At 40.9% G+C, this 23,545-nt stretch overlaps 1 protein-coding gene across 1 annotated transcript in view; it reads left to right on the top strand.

Annotated features, from left to right (window-relative positions):
• Positions 1 to 23,545, top strand: part of afg1lb (AFG1 like ATPase b) — a 50,637-nt gene that overhangs the window by 13,430 nt on the left and 13,662 nt on the right. Inside the window, exons 6-7 of the mRNA XM_033648167.2 lie at positions 27 to 126; positions 6,294 to 6,352. Coding sequence (XP_033504058.1) covers positions 27 to 126; positions 6,294 to 6,352 — 159 coding nt within the window. The remainder of the gene's footprint in view (positions 1 to 26; positions 127 to 6,293; positions 6,353 to 23,545) is intronic.

Below are 23,545 nucleotides of genomic sequence, written 5' to 3'. Positions count from 1 at the left end.
CTTGTTCTCTGGTTCTGTTCTTTTAGGTGACAGACATTGCTGACGCCATGATCCTGAAGCAGCTGTTCGAGACGCTGTTCAAGACTGGAGTGGTGGTGGTGGCCACGTCCAACAGAGCCCCTGATGGTACGATGACTGTAGTCTGAGCACATACATGTTGTACTTTTCTAGCTATTGTTTATTAATTAAATTGTTGTTACTTAACACGCAGTTGAGTAAAAGCGTAGGATGGTTTATTGTTCGACTGCAGCCATCAGAGTAACACTGTAGTAGCACTTTTTTTCTCAGATTTTGCCGCTATGCATTAAGTCAAAAAGTAAAGGAGTATCTTAGTAACAGAAGCATTTTAACTACCATAACATTAAAGGAATACTTTAAAAAAATGACCTTTGTATATCAATTCCTCAACCCATGTTACCTTGAATTTGGGAAGAAAACTTTGTTTTTCTCGCAAGCCTCCACAGTGAACGAAGAATAAATTAAAAAAATGCGAAAATTCCTCATGAATTGAATTCATTAGGAGCTGCATTTAACAACAACAAACCTACATCAAAACCTGTGTTTACAAACTCTCACACAGCTCATGCAGTATAATTGGGACAGGCATGTATTTGAACTATGGAACTGTTTGAAACATAACTATTTTACTCTCATTTTTGGATTCTTTGATTGCCGTTGAGGCATGCGAGAAGTTTTCTTTCCAAATCCACATAACAAAGGGTGAGTATGTGATACACAAATGGTCATTTTGTGGGTGAAGTGCTCCCTTAATAGAGGCAACAACAAATATGAGATTCTACTAGTATTGCAGGAACATAAAATAATTTTACATGATTGTATAGCATTTTAAGGCGTTACATCATGCATAGATATTTTTCTCGCTGTGGATCTTACAAACAAATAAGGTAGTTTGGAACAATATCATCCCCATTATTGAAAAAAAAATAGCTTCCAAATACGTTACTTAGAAATGAAGGCTTCTAACACTCACTTTATTCTATTGATAACTAAATTGAATTTTTGATTTTTTTATAATTTATTTCAGTCTGCAGATAACAATAAGAACATCATGTATTAATCTAAAAATTAATGTACATTAAGTTACAGCCCCTCACAGAAAATGGCAGATATTTAAATAGTACAGTGCGAAAGATTACAATAAAGTCATTTAACGTAACTTAGACACTTGTGCAGTCCGAAAAAGGTGTAGGCTAAAGCTACAGCTTATAGCACCTACCCTTTTAACAGCACATCTTATTTAGCAATTAACAAAAAAACAAACAAAAACAGTCCATATAATGTAGCAGCACCATTTTATTGCATACAGCGGCACGTAACCCATTTGTAAGTTGACAAATTATTTATAAGAGTACATGGATGAAAACAAAAGGGTTACTGGAGTGGCTGGTTGTATCTTACGAACCCACATTCTCACACAGTTGTACTGAACATGACAAAGCTAAGCGCCTTGCACCAGAGAAGTTTACTGTTTCATTTTGATTTGTCATCAGGATTATCTGTGCCAGAAAATGAAAACAACAAAACACATTTGCCACATTTTTTCAGCACAGCACTGAAGTAAAAAGGATTTATAAGACGTTGAAAGCATATAAATCGATTAACCACCAACGGTCCATCAAAACTGAACACATCACTAAACTGTTGTCCAAAATACTACGATATTTTCCTCAGATATTTTTGAATATATACCTTCATCCAGGTGGTATCTAAAGTTGTTTCCAGTTTTCTTGATTTTACAGAACATCAGACGATTATGTGACTTATAAATTATAGTCATTTCAAAGGTGTCTGGGATTATAACATGGTGTGTTGTAAGAGTTTCTAGACATGTTAAATGTTGATGCTGCTAACTGTCTGGAATTGTCAGCTTTTACCACTCACTGCACGCGTGCAAGAATGAAAGGAATTCTGTCGTCTATGGAAAGCTCAGCTCAGAAGGACTGCGAAGGCAAAAGGCTAACAGTAAAATACAGTCAAACAATGCTGCAGCCCTGAAGCTCCTCTCAACTACACCACTGCACTATCTGCCTGCAGCTGTAATAACAAGTAATATTCCTGGAATGTCAATGTTTGCTTCTCCTCCTCTTGAACCCACACATTTCACAGCTACTTTACATACATCTACATTATACACTTAAATTTCACTTAATACTTTCAAGAATCAATTTACCAGGCCATGCCAGCTATTTCCTGTTAACAGCAAAGAGGAAAAAAGGAGCAACATTTGATACAGCTCTCACTTTTAGAGACATGACACAACCTTTAAACAGGCTTTGATGTTGCATTTACTGCCAGCGGGGCAAGGCAGGAGAAAGAATGAGCAAGGCAGTGATCAAGGTAAATGCATGATGTGCTATCTGACGGCTTTTTTTTCTCGGGGAAGACGTTGAAGCCTCAAAGTCTCGAGTGGGTAGGAAGTGGATGGCAGAAAGATGGTTCTCGTAGACAAAGACGTGCGTCTCTGATATTTACTAGCTATTAAGAACAAAGCACCAAACCATGCAAACTTGATAGAGAGCCTACTTGGTATTAATTACATGGTAATGGAACACTGAAAGCCATAAGAGACAACTGGACATGAAAGGCATACATTTTCCATCTTTATTGAAGTGGAGATGCTGTTATCAAACAGCCGTTGATGTGTTTGGAGGGGGAATTTAAAGATAGGTTTTTGCTAGAACGGCTAAAGTAGTGTTTTGCTGTTTAATTAGATTGAGGAGGATTTTGGGATAAATGGAGTCTTTTTTGAGTGGAACAACCTCAGTGCAGTTTACAGGGACGGTTCACCCCAGAATCAAAAATACATATTTTCCCTCTTACCTGTAGGCTAGTGCTATTTATCAATCTAGATAGTTTTGGTGTGGGTTGTAGAGATGTCTGCCTTCTCTTTAATATAATGAAGCTAGATGGCACTCAGCTTGTGGTGCTCAAAATGCCAAGACTCATGATGCAGTTACTCAACATAATCTACAGACCTCATTGTGAGCAGCTTCGTGTAAATACTATTTCTTCCCACTGAACTGTACCCACCAACAATATCACTCAACACGTACATCTACTGCTAGCTCACCTAGCACCACTGAGCTAGCTAACGTTACAGCTCAGCTGAGGAGGACGAGCCTATTGTCCATGGGTAGATGCACGCTTCTCTCTACATGGTGATAAGGTTGTAATAATTATACCAGTAATAAGTTTCGTTGTCAGGGGCGTCACATCTATCTGAAGTAGGGATGTGCTCGATTAGTCATCTAAACAATTAAACGTCCGCCCCCTCGCTAGTCGGCATCAGAAATATCGGTTAAACCAATTCGTGTTTAATTCGTGTACAAGGCCGCTTAACTGTCATGCAGCCGCCTGCCACTAATGGGGGCTACAGAGCCATCAGACAGCAGTCCCCCTCCCAGCGGTAATGCACGAGTAGACTGGAGTTTTAAAACAACACGGTGGGAAACAAGAGCGATGTCCTCTCGCAAAACTAGCGCTGTTTGGCAGTGCTTTGATCTAGAAAATGACTTCAGCAGCAATTTATCTTTTTTGAGATGTTACATTATTTGTTAACTTTCAGTGAGTTGTTGTGAGATAATGTGCAGGGGTAACATTCATACTGCACGGCGCTAAATGCCTCTCATTTCAGCTGAAATTTGGTTATAATTTAGATGTTGTTTTATTAACTTTAAAGTGAATTGCTGTCATTTCTGTCGGATAATCTGCAAGGTTCAATGTGTGGCACATTTCAGAGGCAATTTATTTATTTTAGATGTTATTTTAGTGGTTAATTATTTAACTGAGTTGCCGTCATGTTCACATTCATACCACGTGGCACAAAGTGTTTCGCACTTCAGCTGCATTTAAAATCCAACATGGTTGTTGAAGATTATGATTAAAGGCTTCAAAGGGCTCTTAATGCACACAATATTTTTGGGACAATGTTTCAAATACTTAACAATAAATTGTGCTAAATTTTGACTGTTTTCCCTTTTTTAGACGAGTCCACTAGTCTTAATTAAAATTTTCGTTTTGTCAACAGGGAAATTAGTCGCCAGGAACATCCCTAATCTAAAGCAATCAACAGTACAATGATATTAGAAATGGGCTTACAAAATGAAAAACAGGTGGCTCCTGATGTGATTTAGCACTGAACGCTCCTGTGATACCCTTTGCTGACTTTAAGAAACAGTTTGGCATTTTGGGAATTGGCTCTCTAGCTAAGAGTTTGGTGAGAAAATCGATACCACTGCCTATACAGTAAATATGAAACTGCCATTATCAGCTGGTTCAACTTAGCTCAGCACAAAGACTGGAAACGGGGAAAGAGCTAGCCTGGCTCTATCCAAAGGTAAAATCTTCCTACAAATACCATCCTAGAAATAACACATTATAACTTGTTTGTTCGATCTGTACAAAAATTGAAGTCTAAAAAGGACCCATTTTGGTTTTACAGTATGGCAGACTATTTTTAGGAATTCACTACACATGGTCAGGAAACAGTCCGGGCCACAACCTCCTGTAAAACCACAACTGGTTGTGTTTCCTGGTTTCAGCCGCTTTTGTTCTGCCAATCGTGATTGTTGTTTCTAGCGTCCCATAACTGCTTTTCCTGTGGATTTAGTGCTGCAGAACATGGGTGTTTTTTAGAAATCAGTCGTCGCTTTTACAGTTGCTTTTGTGCCACCGAACAAGGGTGTGTTTTAGTTTCTGGTTGCCATTTTCCCTGCAGCTTTAATGGTGCCAAATGTTGATATTTCAAATCAAAGCATGATAATCTGCTAGTCATAGGCAAGTGTTTTTTTTTCTGCTTAAACACATTAACTACAGCATTGTGAGAAATGTAGTTTCATTGCTTGGACCCACGTTTATTTCAGCACTGGTCAATACAAAATAAGAAAATCAGCCTCCACAGCCAGCTCTCAATTAACAATGTAGCTCAGCATGCACTGAAACAAAACACTTAATGATTGCTGCAAACCAATTAGCCACACCACCTGGATTAGCCACAGCTAACGGCTAACAAGCGAACAAAGTTACAGTCACAGCTACTTGCTCCAAATACATCTCCAACCACCCAACATCATCACAAAATATTAATTAGTGTTTTCAGGAGCTTTTATGGCACAGTTATGGCAAACGAAATACACTTTTAACCATAAAAAGTAGAGTATTTTTGGTGTTGCTTAGCCGAAGTCAACCTACCACGAGTCCAGAGCTGGGGCACATGGGTGAAGTCTGCAGGGGCTTGTCAGTGGGGCGTTCAAGTACACACACACAAAAAAGAAATCTCATAGGTAACTAATACATCACAACAAACAGCAAAATAAGACCGTAAATAACATAATAATGAAACAGATAAGTTTGTAATAATGAATTAAAATCAGTGCACCTTCCACAATGACATAAAGACTTATTAACTCGACTACTGAATAATGTACAAATTCAACATATCTGTGGTTTGCAAAATTGTACAATGCCAACTTTTTTCTGGCAATTGGGTTACATTTTCACATTTGAGCTTGTGTACAGATTAAACACACAAGATTTAATGTGTAAATTAGTGAACTTTATAGGCGCTTTGTAACCTTTGAACAGAACTAGTCTAGTTATTTCCACCTTTTTCTAGTCTTTGTGCTAAGCTAAGCTAACTGTCTTCTGTTTCTGTCCTAATATATAATGTACACACATCAGAGTGGTATTGATCTCCTGACAAAAACTGTCCCAAAATATTGAACTATTGCTTTAACCTTGGCAATAGTTGTGTCTTATGACAGCTCAGTCCATTACAGTATGGGGCTTATCAAGCGAGCGTGTCAGGTCCTACTGTAAGCCCAAACATCAACAACGGCCGCTTGTTTACGTTCGCAGCTGGAGAGAGCTTAAGCCTCGCTGTGTGTCTGTGGGTGTGTGTCTTTGTCCGTGTTTGTGTGTGAATCCCTATCTGTTTTATCTGTCTATCAGGGATGCTACTTCAGATGTAATTTGTTCCAGCCGAGCTAATTGAAACATCTATTCAGCGAGCTGCTGTGGACATTGTCCGGCGCTGAAAAGGCGACAGTCCTTTCTCTCGCCACCATTGTTTGGGAATGTAATGAATTTTATGTTGCTGCCGCTGCCGGTAGAGAAATCCATTTTTCTCTCCTGGTCCCAGTCCTTTTGTCGTGCCTCCCCACCCATCCTTCAGTTCATCAATAGCCACTTTATCTGCCAATCTGCGGCGAGGGAATGACATTATTAGGAGGCTAAACAGCAGCTCTAATACAGGCCCTCCCCTCCTCTTTCAGATCTGTACAAAAACGGACTTCAGAGGGACACCTTCCTACCTTTCATCGACGTGCTGAAGGTAGAGACAAAGTCATCCCTCTCTCTTGTCTTGTTAATTAATTCATTTGTTTATGACACACATATAAACACACATACACACACACGCATCTCTGTCCCTCTGTGTCTGTCTTTTTTTTTTTTTTTTTTTGCAAGTTGCTCTTTAGTGGTTTGATGTTTTCTGCTTCCTGGATGCCTCGCACAGTGTCACAAAGCTGTCTTTGATCATACCAGGGCACGGTGAAAGACTCACAGAGAGAAAGGTAGGGAGAGATGGAAAGAGCGTGAGTAAGCGCAGGTAATGTGAATGAGAGATGGGCGGACGAGCTGAGTGACTGACCCAGACTGCTTGCATTTCAAAAGTAAAAGGGGGATGGGAGGGGGGCGAGTGGTGGGCGAGAGGAATGGAGAGGAGAGGAGCGATGCGGTGGTTAGCATTTCCAGCGAAAAATCTGCTTTGCAATTTAAGCAGGTAGCACCATTATTCTCCCTGCATCTCAGATCATTGATGTGTTTGGAGTGATCATGATCATAAATAATTACATAATAATTTGTTGTCATGCATTTTGCAACAGAGGAGGGCAGCATTCTTGCACCTTTTATTGGTATTTAGTCTAAATATTAATGGCAAGCAATAGCCAACTGCAGGCCACAAATGTGCTGCTTATTCTTTCACTATTCATTAGAATAAAATGACAGACGCTTAGCAGGGAAAACAAATATAACATATAGTGTATTACAGACATACAAATGAATACACTTTATATACATACAGTACTGCATGTTCTCAGCAAAGATCTGACTGAGTTACACTCACAGTCCATATATAATGTAGCAGATAAACGCTCTCTTGTGACTGAAGTACTGAAAATTGCCACTCATAGTGCTACTTGAATTTTATGGCTAAATGAAGGATTTTTAAATTCTCATTATTTATTATAGATAATTGACACCTAAAAGGGGGAGTTGAGGGTCCTGTGTCAGAAAATGTCTAGCATCAAGCACTTTGTTTCCTGCATTCTGGGGATTTCTTTTTTTTTTTATGCACTAATTTGCGCCGTTTCTGCAGTAGTTTATGGTGTAAATGTCTTTAATTTTGTCAAAATAAATCCTCTGCTATTTCTTGTTCTTAAATGCTCATGTTCTAAATATTGAGGGGGATGTGTCCCCTCCACCCCCCCTGAAATCTACACCCATGGCACAATGACTGGAGCCTTACCGATTTATTTTGATATATTGGTCTTGGTTTGGAATATTCCAAAAACAAAAAAAAGTACACGATAATGGTAAAATGTAAAAAAAAAATAAAAAATAAAATAAAAAACTTATTATAGTTAATGGGCTCTAGTTTCCCGGCGCAGCACAGGGTGGCGCAGGGTGGCGAAGCCTGCGCAGTTTCAAGCAGCGCAACCCGAGGCGCGCTCAGTTTGGTAGTTTGGCAGACCGAGGTGCGCTGAGATGGGTGTGGCGGCGCAGCAGGGGGAGGTGTCGACAGATCCATCTTGGCGCAGTGACAGTTTCGTGCCAAAAGGCTTCGCTGAAGGTGCGCTAAAAGCTCACCAGCTGAAACCAGGTCTACTGTCAGCGCAGGCGGAGCGCAGCTGGTGTAAGCCGAATTAACAATGCAATAAACCACTATTCAATGCAACTATCTGCAATCAGCACATAAATGTATCTCTATATCGACTGTCCCGTCACATCTGATGTCAGATCAAAGGGGATTGGCACCGTTTGGCACGTTTGGCACGTGTAATGGAAACCTAACCTGATCTGATTAACACAGCTGCAAACTAATAAGTTCACATGCCTCTCAGCCAACCACAAACAGCCACAGCATCAGATAGGGAGTATATATTCAGCATCTGTCATCTTAGAAAAGTTAAAAGAAAAGAAACAGAGTGAGACTGCGAGAGAGAAAGAGAGAGAGCGCACGCGCACGAGAGAAACGCAACATTGATTTACAATTGTGGTGACCTCCTCCCAGGCTACCTTTGCATCATCAGCCCGTGGAGGTCTGCTCGCAGTTCCGTATATTCAGACACTGCGAGCAGACCTCCCAGACCAAAACATCAGTTTCCTCCTGGGAGAAGTTTGGCCGTCTGACGCTGCTGCTTGATATTTTTAAGGTATCATATCAATGTTAGAAATTCCAGTATCATTCCAACCAGCCCCGTGTTTTGGTACCTGAGAGAGACGTTGTTCATGAACATAATCGAGGCAGCGACGACATTGCCATATCAACGTAATTATGAAAGCCGTTTGAAACATACAAAACGTAATTTCTAGGAGACAGGGTTGGGCCAACGGATTCAATTGTTTACAATAATCAGCCCTAAATTTGGTTTAGCATAGCATCACATCTGAGCACATTTAGGTATCTGTTAAAAAATAATACAGAATATCATGTTTCGACTAAGAAAAGAAAAAAAAACCTGACAAAATATGAGTTTATATGTTGTATAACATGAGCTGGAATGATGTCATCAGAAGTTATGTACTCCTAAATATCAGTCTGATTTTAGTCTGATTGGCCTAAAAATTCCATCACTGTTTTTTATTTTAATTTTATTTATTTTATGTATTTGTTATTTAACCAGAAAGGTCGAATTGAGATACAGTATCTCTTCTGCCAGGGAGTCTGGGTCAACATGGGCCACAAAATAAAAACTAAAATACAAGTACAAAGGGGGACAGATAACATCACAAAACATGTAGGAATATTTTTTATATTATTTACACACATATTTCATATCTTGTGTCTCTTCTTATACATTTATATTTCTCATATTTTTATGATTCTGAGTCCAAATAAAAAGAGTTAAGGAAAATAATGGCACTTGTTAAAAGTACTATTATTTGGTCAGGTTGTAAATACAATAATATATTTACTATGATCCCATTACATGTACCTTTTTCCCGGTTACAGCAAAACCTTCAGTATGAGTACGTTGTGTACTAAATAAGAAATGAAGCTTTAAAAAGAGCAACAACATTGTTGAACTGCTGTGCCCAGGCTATGGACAGTCTCAGGGTCATCAGAGCTCCACTGTATCTTCAAACGCAAACACACACACACACACACACACACACAGACACACACACACAGTCTCACACACAGACACACACACAGACACAGACACACACACACAGTCTCACACACACACAGACACAGACACACACACACGCACACACACACAGTCTCACACACACAAATGTAAAAACACTACAAGCAGGGAGGCCTTGGAGTCACCCTGCTCCCCACCCACTCTCCCAGCAGCACCCTTGCCCTCTCTAATCCACCCTCATCAAGGTCTTGAATGCCTGTTGTCCCTCTCTGCCCCGCACTACCTCCTCTCTTTCAGGGTTCCATGTTCCCCTTTGTGAGGCCATCTGGTTTTTGGGGTCGGGGGTTTTTTGGGGGTGCACGGCGTTCTCTATAGCAGCCTGTTCTGTAAAGTTAAAGCGTGTTTTAGCGGGGTCACGCTGCTAACTAGCTGACCCTTGATATATTGAATTAATGCTTGCAGGGCCCGGTGGTGCGGGGTCCTCCTTCCTGACGCAGCTCGCTCTCGTATGTGCGTGCCTCAGTGTGTTTCTAAAGCGGGTGAGGGAGTGAATGAGGGTGTTAAAAAGTGAAAAAAAAGCCACTGACCTCTCCTCCCTATCACCTGAGCTGGAGTGGTAGAGGTTAATCCAAAGCCTCTATCCGCCTGGGTTGACATCTTTATTTAACTATTGACTTCTGATTAGTTTAGACTCCCTTCTTCCTCAGCATCCCATCCCCCAAAATCATCTACTTTTCTAATCTTTAAAAAAATAAATCATTAGATTAAGTAGTCTACACACTTTTAAAGGTTCTGTATGTAACGTTTTACATGTGTTAATTATTTTTATGGCCAATAGGTGAACAGAGTATAACTTAACTTAAAAACTGAGACCTTCCTCAACTTTCTTGGTTGCCTATAACAGCCTGTGGAATGACTTCCATGTAAAAGACTCAGGCCAAGTTTTCCGGGAAATCCTTTTCTAAAAGAACCCCCCCTCAGACAGACCCTCTTTGAATTTGACCTATTAGAGCCACTGACTTAAGGTCTATCTTCAGAGCTGCGGTCCACATTCCCCCAGGGAAGTAATCTCTCTGGGGAGGGGAATGAAGCGAAAGGACAGCGGGGTTAGCTAGCTACTTCTTGTCTCAGTTGTGGTCTGATAAACAGTAAATTCATCAAATTCGGTGCCCCATATCATAAATTATTATTATTATTAATGATATTGTGGTTTTTAACCAGCTAATGTTAGCTAACATTGGCTTGCTCTCTAGCACGGATGAATTGCTAGCTAGCAAATGTAGCAAAATACCATATAGATTAGATAACGTTAGGTAATCCAGACTTCTGGGGCTAGTTTGCAAATTATTAGCTATGAAGCAACCAATGACTGATCCATGCAGCGTAGCTAAGTTACAGTAAGCTGGGACCGAAACCTAAGCTAAGGTTAGCCTGCTAAAGCTACGCTGCATGGATCTGCTTGCAGTTGCTTTGTACCATCAGCTAATGAAGTCATTTGCAATCAGTAAGCTGGTGAGTATCATGGAGCCAATGGTCCAAATAAAATATAGGAACATACATTGTCGTGTTGTGATTGGATTTTTTTGCAGTATTCTAACAACAGGGTGCCAGTCAGTCTCTTATTCGTCACTGGCCAATGCAGGTGCTCATTCACAGCTACAGAGTGCCCCAGGATTGAGTCCTAAAACCAAGAAATGAGTTAGCATTTTTACACTCGCTGTTCCATCATCTCAAAGTCATTTTTTTGAATGGGTTCCTTAGTTAGATGCCTGAAATAAGGTCTGTAGTGAACACAAATTTAAGAGTCTTTTATGTTTTTTCTATGACATAAAATATGTCTGTACTCATGAATTTTGAAGCTTTTATGTGTCTTATAACAAGTGGCTAAAGTAGACCACAGAACGTCATCATGCCCAACATGGCTTTACAGCCTCATTGTGGTAGGGATGTTAAAGGAGTCATCACCCGGAAATCACATTTTTCCCATATGGACCTCAGTTGAAACTTGCCTGAAATTTTGGAGGATGAAAGTGGCTCCGTTTTTTCGTTTGGCCTCTTTGTTCAAACCACAAGGGTGTGCACTCAAAAAAGTGAGATTTTGGGTGTGCTCTTATGGTTACGTAACAATAGGAGGCTATTTGCCTAAGCCCGATCTCTACCACCACCCCCCACACCGCCCCACCCACCACCTGAATCAGCCTGCACCTGCCGCCATTACCGACAAGGTGTGTAAAATGTCTAAACGACGCTCCCACGTTAATTGCTCCATTGTTGGTTGCCACAATGAACACAAAAGTGTTTTCATCATCCCAGCATCGGCGGACCAAGCAACAAAGGAACAGTGGATAAATTTTATCTTCAATAATTCATGTTCCCGTGCCTCTTCCTGCCGCCCTTCACGTCTGTGGAAAACATTTTTCACCTGACAGTTTTTCAAATTTGGGACAGTACCAGGCGAATCTGGCCTCAACCCTGCGTTTGGAGAAAGGGGCAATTCCTACTATTAGAGACTCACCAGCAGTGCAATCAGTAAGTCTCGCTGCTTTGTGTAACAGTTAACGGTATGTTTTACTGTGTACTTGACCCTGAAATGACGGTAGACAGCAGCTAACTGCTAATTGGGCTAATGCTAGATGCTAACGTTATTCACAAGGGACTAGTATAACCTGTGGACCTCATGTGATTTAGAAATGACCCCCACATCTTTCGTTTTATATCTCCGGGGTGCGTTGTACTGTAGTATGGTTCTCTGGCATGTTCGGACTCCGGTTCAAACATAAAAGAGCGAATTCCAAAACAGCTGCCCGGTCAGGTTGTTCATTTGGTGCATGTGCCATGACGAAGGGATTGTTGTTATTTTGGAGTCAGCCAACTCGTGGATGTATTGGGCCAGCCCCCAGTCCAAGGCCCTGTCCTTCCTGCAGCCAATCAGTGCGCGCCTCATTATCATTATTACAATGAGCATCCGGACCAGTCAAAATCTCACATGTACTCTCGCGAGAGAAAGTCGTGGTATGGCAGGGGGACAAAACAAGCTCAATGTTTGATTTTTTTTTTTTTGGCAAATTTATTTTAAAAAATAATTCTAAGACAATTAAAGAGACACAGGATATGTTAAAACACAAGGTGATGACTCCTTTTAAGCTTTTTGCTAGCTTTTTATTTCTGGCATTTGGGCCCCGATCGCACAGAAAGCATTTTAGTAGCTGGAGACTTTTTATAATTGTTTTTAATGAGAATTAAGCTTCTGCTCGCAGTTTTTGCGTTGCTACATGCCTCGCATATCTGCGAGGGTTCCTGGCGTTCAACTCAGAGCGGAAAAGTGCAACACACCATCTCTTTTTTCATGATCTTTTTGCAATGTTGGATGGGAGACATATGATTTGAGAGGGCCCCTCTGTGGTGGTCATGACAATAGGTTCACAGCTGGTAAACAATGGAGGAGAAACTGGTGGTAGTGGCTGCTGGATACCCAGAGCTATACAGCCCGACAGTAGACAGCAGGTTGTCAAACTGCCCCCAAGTCATCCCAAAATATGCCTTGAAACGGCCATCAACGAGGTGAAGCTCCTGGTCCAACTGGTGGTACTCCCCGTGATCCACCCTCTTTTTTTAGGATCTCATGTGCCCACACAGATCTCTGTTTCCCTGTGCCCAACAAACTATTTACTGACAGCCTCTCACCCTCAACCAGAGTACCCTCTGCCTGTCCATTTTAGGAACTAGATACCAGTTACTGTGGATAAAAACGAAATGGTAGATTGCTTACGCTGGAAGGTTAGTGTAAGGGCATGATGGGGTGTTTGCCTGGCAACAATAAAAAGGCGTAGCAAACTTTTTTTTACTTGTGGGATTCAAATTGTTAAAAAAAAGGCAGTATGGTGCGCCTCGAGTGTTGCAACCTGCCTAGCGCTTTTTGTGATCGGGGCCTTAGGCTTCAAGAACCGAAAAAGTGGTCTCGCTGAACAAATGTGTCACTATCATAAACATTTGTTTGCCACAGAGCTTGTTTTCTACAGTAATCCAAAATCCAATGGAAAAATCCTGTAGCCTTTCTGACAGGAAACCAGGGCAATGCTAACTTCTGCTTTGGTTCACAGAAAAACACCCTCTATGAAGGACGCTAACTGCCTTTCACTTAACAGTCTCAGAGAGAGGTGCCACTAATAACACAGATTTTCTGAAAGTTACACACAGAACCTTGAAGTGGATCTACATATGGAAAGTATATAACTTCACTGAATCTGTAAGTCCCCGATTTTGTTTCACTTCAGAGTTAGATTTCTATTTTTTCATCCACTCCATCATTTCTTGTCCTTTTTAGTGTCTCTCTAGACTCCATCAGGAAACCTATTCAGCTGTTAAGGCTTCTTTTTCTTTGTAGCCATGGCAAAGCTCAGAGTTCTGTAAAATACAGGGTTTAAGGGCTTTTTTAATGGACACTGCCAGTATTGTAACTAAGACACTCTCTCTCTCTCTCTCAAACTGTCCTCCCTCTCCACTCCACTTCTCATCACCCATCCTCTCTCTACCCCTCTATCCCCGCTCTTTATTCTATTACTATCCTGCTCTGCTCGCTGGCTTTACTCACCCAAGGTCAGGTCTCTGTATTTTGGTAGCAGAATAGTGACTTTATTTTCCCTCCGCTTGTTCGATTGCAGTTGTGCACAATGCTGCCGGGGGGGGGGGGGGGGGGGTCGGCGTTGGGGTGTGTGGGGTGGGGGGAGGACATGACAACAACCCTGAGGCAACTTTGAGTATCTCTGGGTTTCCTGCTGTTTTTAACCCTTCTTTTGATGAACTCTCCTTTTCTCCTTTTTTGTGTCATTGTTAATCATTGCTGTGTGCTTTGCGGTTGGTTATGAGAGAAAAAGAAATATATAAATAAAAACAGGATGATAGAGAAAGAAAAATTGAGGAATGAGAGGGCTGTGGTCCTCCAGTGAAGACCTTGGTGAGAAGGACTGCCTGTGAAGAGCCGGCAGCCTGCCAGTTCAAATCAAATGGATGTTGATGTTTGATGACTCTCATTGTCTTCCGGAGCATTTAATGGCAGAGCAGTGCCACTCACTGTGCACCTCGACGGCGTTCCACACTTCTTTCATATCTGTGTCTCTCCTCTGTAAAACTGAACGATTAATAACGGACAAATCGATTTTGCTCCTTTTGAACACATGGAATTAACTCTGCCTCTCATTTATCATCTAATTTTGAATCAATCCTGTTACCTTGGCTTATTTTCTGCAGCCAGACTGATGTTGTCCAGTGTTATTACAAGTGCGTGGATGTGTCAGATATGTTTGATCAAGCATGCGTGCACACAGGTGCATTCTTCTATACTGTAGGTGTTCATTTGTAAAGCTGGCCACCTGCAATCTGAAGGCAACACTTAATTCAGAAATGTCGCCCTCGCCTCTAACTTCAAATGTACATACATTTGAAGGCCTTTTTCTATACTTGTTGTTCCGCTCTCTTGATCAACCCACTTGCCTCTTGATGTCATGCCAGGGTTTTCACATTTGTAACATCATGAAGCTGAAAAGACGAATCTTTTGAGATGCTGTGAATTGAATTCTCAGACAGCCTTTTTATGAAGATATGGGGGGGTTACTAAGTTGTTTACCTAAGCACAGACAGGTTTTTATACCACAGTAATACATTGTTGGTGCTGTTATCGTTCATGTAAGGCAAGACGACTTTTTATGGGGGAGAGTCAAAGTGCTTCATATAATATATCAACACTAAAAAACAAGTAAATCCCATTAAATTAATAAAACAGCAGACTAAAATAAAAACAAATAGAAAACAAAATACAACGTGTAAATTCAGATTTATAGTGTAGCTCGTAGGTTGTTTTCAGGCTGTTTTTTTGCAGTAATCTAAAATAATACATGTTGAGGCACATCCCAATTTTTTTCTGACACCAAATAATACCAGGACCATGATCACAATACTGATAGCGTTTATTATCAAAAGCAGCCAATGGCTGATGGGTGTTATGCATCACTAATATGGTTCTGAATACATTTGCCAATGATTAGGCATTACTTTTTAAAAAATCTCTGTTAATTACAGTTTTTAATGGTGAATGACGAAATGTTTGTTGTGTGAATTCCTTGAAATAACGAGGGGATGACTATGGGCATGGACGCAACACTATTGATTCTATAACAAGACCTAATAGAATCTGTACTTTTGACACATTTCTGTTTAAGAGTTCAGTGGCTAAAGAAAGATATTCTTACCGTGTGTAACAAGTCTGTTGTGGTCCCACTCCCTTTTGACTTTAGCTCTTGTTTATTTTCCTCACTTCCGTCTCTCTCTTCCCATGCACTGAGCTGAACTGCCAATTAGAGGGATTTCATTCCCCAGTGGGCTCCACCATAGCTGTTGCCCATTCAATCTGCCGTAGGTAGGTAGGCAGGTAGGCAGGTAGGTAGGTAGGTGTAGAGAGAGAGAGAAACATATTGGGATTTAGCGTAATACCCCTTTTTCCACCTATCATTAGACAGGTATGACTGTTTTTTTCTAGTGTGTCATGTTTGACGTCACTAATTTGCCCATAAAAAGTGTTAGCAGATAGTAGAAAGCAGTATGGCCAGTGAAGATGTTACGATAGTTACTTTTTTGTAAATATCTGTCTCTTATCTAGTCTGCTTGGACAGAGGTGGACAGAATAAGTGGCTGAGATAATAAAGAACTGCAGAAGTTAGAAATTAGCGGGTCCACCCAGGTGTCTTGTGTCCATCACTGCCAGTTGGAGCCGGAGCCGATAAATACCCATTATTGCTGCAGTCATTTGTCCTGGGAATGAACGCTGATTGTAACCCATCCCATTGAATACAAAAGCCAGATGTTAGTGGGTATCAGTGGGATTTTGTCCAGTGGTAAAGAGGCTTTAGAGAGAAGTGGCCAGGCCTATGTAGTCTGCTTTAAGTAAAGTGTGCCAGGAATTAGTCCTAAAACCCCAAATGAGTTAGTCACTGTTTTTTTGTTTGTTTTTGTTGAATGGGTTTTTGGTTAAATGCCTGAAATATGGTCTATGGTTAACACAACCTAAAGAGATGTTTTGTTCTACAACACAAAAAATATGCAGTAAATAGCTCACTCATGGACTTTGAAACTTGTATGCGTCGTTGCGAACAAGTGGCTAAATGACACTACAGAACGCCATCACGCCAAGCCATGCCAAACATGGCTTTACAGTCTTGTTATGGTGGTGACCGTATTGTAGTATGTTAATAGCCTAATGTTAGCGTTTTACTTCAGGCGATTGCATTTAGGCTTTACTAGTCATGAAACTGGTGTTTAGTTGTGAAGATAAACTTGCTAAACAAAACATGTAACTATCATAAACGTTTGTTTGCCATAGAGTTTATTTTCGGCAATAATCCAAAAATCAATGGAAATATCTCATAGGCATTTTGACGAGGGGATCCAGCGCAATGTTAACTTCCACCTCAGCCTACAGAAAAACATCGTCTCTCGAGCACTCTATTAGCCACTACTAATGGTACGTTCCATTTGCGCTGGGAAGTCGAAATTTCTGAGCATCCAGTCGGAGATTTGAGGTGAAAGGCCTCCTGAAGTCTGAGTTCCGAATCACTTTTGGGTACAAAAAATTGGAGGAACCTTACCAGCCCCAACCTTAAAATCCAAGAAAGCTGCTCCGCACATCAACAGTGATAAAAGCTGTAGTAAAATACTGCTCTGCTCTGTGATGCGCTCAGCTACGTGTTTTCAGCCTGTGTGTTGGAGCCTCTGTTGGCCAGGTGCAGGTAGCACAGACTCCACTGAGTTTTAGAGCGGTTCGGTTTTGGGCCTCATCAGAGCTCGAGAGGGGTTGAGGGTGGGGGGTCCAGTGGGGTCCTGGATCACGAAAGGTGGGGCCTCCAACTCAAAAGATGTTTCCCCAAGAGGAGCAGCCGAGGCAGGGGGAGGTTGTGAGAACGACCCCTCAGAACAAACCATCGCTGGCCCAAGGCGGTCACACTTTAAGGGAATAGATCATTAGGTGTAATTAGGGTGTTCACATTGTCACGTACCCCCCCGGCTGCCCAAGAATGAATAAAATCACCAGATACACCCCCCACTCACTCACACACACACACACACACACACACACACACACACACACACACACACACACAGCAGCTCCCCAGTTAGTGAAAACACTTTGATGTCAGAAGAGTCGTCCAGAACTTGCCAGCATAAAGGCAGTGTTTTAAGCTTTCTCTCTTTTCTCCCCCGTCTCTCTCTCTCTCGACCCCTCTATCCCTCCCTCCCTCTTTTCTTCTGTCCCCTCCACACAAGGCTGTAAGACACACATGGTTGAATGAACGACAACCTTTCCCCTCCTCCCCTCTCCCTCGCTCTCCCCCTCTCTCCCCCCTTCGTCTCTTTTTCAGCCTTCCCACCCCGCATTTCTTTGAGGACTGGTCAATTCTCCGGGCCAAACAAAAAAAGCATCAAATGTTTTCTGCTGCTGGGTAATGAGGGAGTGGACCTCATCAGGGCCCAATAGTCAGCTATCCTTGGCTTTTGTTGCAGCTCAATGGCACCGCGCTCTTTGAAAAACTCAAAAGCAACTTTTTGAGGAGTAAAGGATAGAGAAAGATATGGCGTAGAGGGAGCGGGCGCAGAGGGGAGCAGAGGCAGGCACCGAGAGAAAAAAAAAAAGCCACTCTGTTTTTATGCTAAACGGCTGTCCAGAGGGAGCAGTGGACAGCTTGGACAATGACATGATTGGAGCTACATGTGTTTGGATGACTTTCTTCTAAAGAGACTCTGATTCTCATGTCTGTCATCTCTGTCTCCTCTGTCTCTCCCTCCCCTCTTGTGTCTGTGAGTTCGTGAATGCTTCTGTGCGAGTAGTGAAACTCTTAATTTGCACTGGCGCTGCTTCCTCGCTGCTTTTCTGTGAGTCAGCTGCACATAGGACTCGTACAAAAAGCTAACATTGTGGCAGGACATGTGATGTAAATGAAAATAGGAACTAATTATTATTTTCCTCAATCTGTCGTTTTTATATTAAAAGTTAATTCTTTAAAATGCCATAACATTAATAATAAAATGCCCCTCACCATAGGCGGAGACACAGCACCTTCATATTTAGAACATGTGCATATATCCCACCTAAATAAAAGCATGAAAGCAGCAGGGGACTTTTATTTTGAAAAAAAAAAAGACATTTACACCTTAAATTGGCGCAGAAAAGGCACAGATTGGTGCATTATAAATCACCAGAATGCAGGAAATTATGTGTTTGGCAGACGAGCCAAACCTATCGTTTCATGTGTCTGCCCAATCTTGAAAAGAAACCCAAGCCCTTGCCCTTCACAATTTCCCAGAGCTCAACATGGCACCTTCAGATTTCTCTTTTTGTCCAATAAACAGTTCAAAATCCAAATATATTCATTGTACAGTTAAATGAAACTGAAAAAAGCAGCAAATTTTGACATTTGAGAAACCAAAACCAGATAATTAGACAGTTACTATCACCCTTTACCTCACTACCAGGGCACATTTCAAGTTTTGGCATGTTTACTAGATAAATGATAGTTTTTCAATGATTAAAATTGTTTTCAGATAATGTCCTGTTGATAATTCATTGATTAATCCTCTTCATTTCAACTTTATCAATATTTATTTGAGCCACTAGTGAGATAATAAAATTTTAGTATAACAACAAAAGTAGACACCAGCCACCAGCCAAATGATGGTTAAATATTCAAGTGGCTTCTAGATGTGTTTACTAACCTCCAAAAAACAATGTTAATCTACTGAGTGGCTGGTAGATTTTGGAGTTGTTTGGTTACGTTACAACCCGGTTAGTAATTTAAAAAGAAATACTGTATGCAATTAATTTTTGCCTCATTAGAAAAAGTATTTGGGTATTAATAGTATCCTAATATTTTATCCATTAAGCATACACCTTATCAAATGATTTGCCTATAAAATGTCAAAAATTCTGCTTCTGAATTGCTTGTTTTGTCCAACAAAAGGAGCAAAACCCAAATATTTTATTAATTGACAACAATGTTAAACAGAGTAACGAGTAATTTTTTTCAAAGTGACTAATTGATTTCCTTGTTGATTAATCGCCTAATCCTCTCAACAGTTGATGTTATCTGTAGACACACGTCTGCCTCCCGTCTTAAACCCCTTGAGTCTGCACTCTGGCCTTTAAGATTTATAACCGGGAACCATTACTGGATGGCCATCTCTGACTGTAGGACACAATAGGCATTGGTTTCTGTTTCTTTATAAAGCCCTAAATGGCAACATGCCTTTATGTATCAACGCCTTTATTAAACTGATCCCAGAGTCATGACTCAGCTCATTCAAGTGATTAGCTAATGCTTGAATTTGGGAAAACTGCTTTTAGTTTTTGTGCTGCACACCAGAGGTGGGAGTAAATCATATGTGCAAGTCACAAGTCGGTGTGCTGAGAATCAAGTCTAGGCCTAGATATAAGTCAAGCAAGTCGAGTCACAAACTCATAAAAATAAGACAAGCTGCGCCCAGTGGTGGAATATAACTAAATATACATACTCAGGTAATGTAAGATCAAATCTGAGTCTTTTCATGTCACTGGCTACTTCTACTCCACTACATTTATCTCACAGCTTTAGTTACTAGTTACTTTAGCAATTAAGATTTTTGCGTACACACACATGCACAGACAGTGAACTTATACTTAGAGAGCAGGTATGGACGCCATTAAGCACTTGTAGCAGCCAAAAAAACCTCCTGCAAATACCCTAGAAGAAAGGCTGGGCAAATGGCAGCTAGCAGTGCATGTTTCGGCTCTCTGCAGGTGTGTGCAACGGACTCAGAGCTGACAGTGTGTCGTTGGCTGCTAAGCATGTTCAATGCTAAATGAAAACGGTGAAGCTCATGGTGCCGCTGTACATACTGCCATACCTCAAGAGGAGAGCTGGGCGTAGAGTGCGTCTGGGTATCAGCTGTCGGGTCCTCCTCCTCTGTGGTTTGTGCATCATCATGTTTCGAAAACAAAATCGTAACTTCTCAAAACCTAGAAAAATGAAAACATTGAAGAAAATGTCAAGTCTTTTCAGGTTGTCTGTCAAAGTCAATCTTTCATCAGTGTTCGTCAAGCAAGTCTCAGCCCTTAAATTTGCGACTTGAGTCGGACTCAAGTCAAGTCATGTGACTCGAGGCTTCCACCTCTGCTGCACATGCGTGGAACAATTTACGACACACAGTGAAGCTTGACACAGTTGTACCTGTGTTGTTGTTTAACTGTTTGTTTCCTTGTTAATTAATCTCTTGCGTTTAAATAGTTTAAATGAAGATAGACAGCCTAAGCTAAACGGACAGTCGGAGACGAGACTGTAAGTTGCCAAGTAGACTGACAAGGAGTCTGTGAGGGGAGCGTGATGGTGGAGGGGGGCGACCACAACGTGTAGGCGGATGAAATCTTGGAGGAGTGAGAACTTGACAATCCCCTCAAGATGGATAATCAAGTAATGACCCGCAAGGCCTCAGCCTTATCTGATTATAAATAACCAATGGAATCATCACCACTGATTGTGTTTCCATTCCTCCTTCTTCCCTCTCTCTTATTTGTACCTCGCTTCTCCGTCAAGAAACGCATCAGCCGCCTTTCCTGTAGGTAGAGACGGTGCATAAAGGGAGGGAGCAGGAGATGGCAGGAGAAAAGACAAACTGAGAGTCTAATGATGTGGCTGCGATAGTGACAAGTTTTTCTTTTTTTTCCATTTTGGAGGGACTATTTACCCGTTGGTAGGGTCACAGTAGGTTGATGAAATGACACCTCCCTTTTGTGCGTGGGGGAGGGCGAGTTTGTCAGGTTGTTATTAAGCCTGATTCAGCCAATTGGCTCAGAGTGGGAACCCCGTTTGTGTGAGCGGACATGGAGATAAAAAGTTGACAGCGGAGAAGAATAGAGTATTTCCGTCCCCTTGCTTTGTGATGATTACTAATTATCCTGCAGCTTAAGGAGGCCAGTGGCAGAAATTCACTGATTTCATAATTTACCGGAGCTGTCGTCGAATACTCAGTCAGCCGGCGATGGCTCGGATGGGATGATATGCAATTCCTTTCTTTTCTTTGATAGAATGGTGGAGATGATGATTATAGTTTGTGCTGCACTCCCTGACATGAATCCTGTTGACGTTTTACACTATCTGGAAAAGTTTGAACTCTGCATCACGAGTTCACCCCTGCTGTAACACACTTGAATAGCTGCGGGAACAATAGATCAGCTCAATAAACCATGAAGAAGTGACACAAAATCCCGGCGCTGTCAGAGGAGAGAAAGATGTCTGCTGCCTTCTGTGTTGAATTTGTTCGCTTGTTCCTTATCTGCTCTTTGTCCATGACAGATGAGCAGTGGAGAACTGCAAAGCATTAGAAACGGTCAGATAATGTGTTGTTGACACAGACTATAGAATTTCATGATAAGAATAAAAATAATCTATCATGTGGAAGAGCAAGAATTTAATTTACACCAACAAAAAATGGACTTCTCGGCACAATCGCTTATTTCAAAGACTCCCACAAGATGATCAGTCTACGAAACTAAAAGATAGCATCTACTCTGACTCCATTTATATGGTGCACAGTTTCAGTATTTCCTGTCCATATTTTAAATACGTCTCTGGTACCTTCTATGTGCCACAGATTAAACACCACCAAACCTGTACTTTACATCAGATTTAAAGGATATCTGGTAGGGTTGAGCAGAATACTCGGATTAAATAAGTATCCAGTACAGATAGTGTACTTCTTACTGAGAAATCCTCATTTGGGTAGCTGTATTTTAACTCTTGGTCTAAAAGAAAAAAAGATCTGAATTCTGAGGTCGTTCTCTTAATAGTTTTCTACTAAATAATAAATATAGCAACTTCTGATCAACCCATATCAGGGCTTAAAATAATATATGCCCACTTCCAATTTAAACCCCACCCATGTTGGACCCAAACTCCACCCATTTCGAGTACAGATACAGATCATTTTGTTTGGTAAACAGATACAGACAAAGATACAGATAATCGTGTACTCGCTCATCCCTAATATCTGGTGGTATTTTACACACTTCTGATTGCATATTGATCAGTTTAGAAGCTGTGGATTCGTATACAGTGGGTCTACACATTTGTTAAGAGAGATTACATGTATATTAAAATATTCTTAAGTAGAGTCGAGCCATAAAACTAAACGTGGTGACTGAAAGAGCCACACCAGATACCCTTATACAAGTTTGAAAAACCTCTAAAACTGAATTTAAAATATCCAAATTTGGGGGAAATTTGATGCCATACTGTTGTGAAATAACTTGAACTACTTAAAAGATAAGTCTGGTGGTATTGCACATCTTTCTTATTGTTACCTGATCCCATGAAAAGAACAAAACAATTAATTTATCCTGCTAACAAGTATTCATTGGTGGGTAGTGATACAGTACAAGTAATTCACGAGTAAAAGAAGTAGTCTTTTTTTAAGGAACCAGTACTTTCATGTTCCTTTTTTAAAACGTGCTTCTACTCTTGACTTGAGTATATTTTGGAGCCAGTAATCTACTTTGTACGTCACTACATTTGCCATTTATATCTTCAGTACAACTGGTCTTCTCTCAGTGCAAGGATTAGGTGGAGGGGGAGTTCATTCACATCTACTGCAGATGCTAAGTAAGCCTCACTTGTCTTTTGACCACAATGCGATGATGACGGAGCAAAGAAAAACAGAACAAGAGGCAGCTTCCAGCGACAGTCCCTGACCACAACTGGCCACGCTGTTCATACCAAAATCTAAAAAAAGACAAAGATCACACGATGAAGTGCTGCTGTGCTGCCTGAAAAACACTCACATCTCCGCTTTTAAAGATTAAGTGAGCTAGCTAACGTTAGCTACATTGATTTTACATGTATAACGTTAATCTTTGACAATATGATAATGACATTAACTTATCTTGTAGCTATAGTCTATTGGTCTGTTGTTTTTTTGATATTACTGTTTTAAAATGAAAAGTAACTTATTAACCAGGTATTTTTACATTACTTGAGTAGGTTTCTCAAATGGTAATTTTTAAGTTTACTTGAGTAATTTTTTGGGTTTGTACTTTTAATTAAGTATAGATTTTCAGCATTCCACCCACCACTGCA

Source organism: Epinephelus lanceolatus, chromosome 13 (genome assembly GCF_041903045.1).
Source record: "Epinephelus lanceolatus isolate andai-2023 chromosome 13, ASM4190304v1, whole genome shotgun sequence".
Lineage (NCBI taxonomy): Eukaryota > Metazoa > Chordata > Actinopteri > Perciformes > Serranidae > Epinephelus > Epinephelus lanceolatus.
This window is presented reverse-complemented; position numbering and strand designations above follow the sequence as displayed.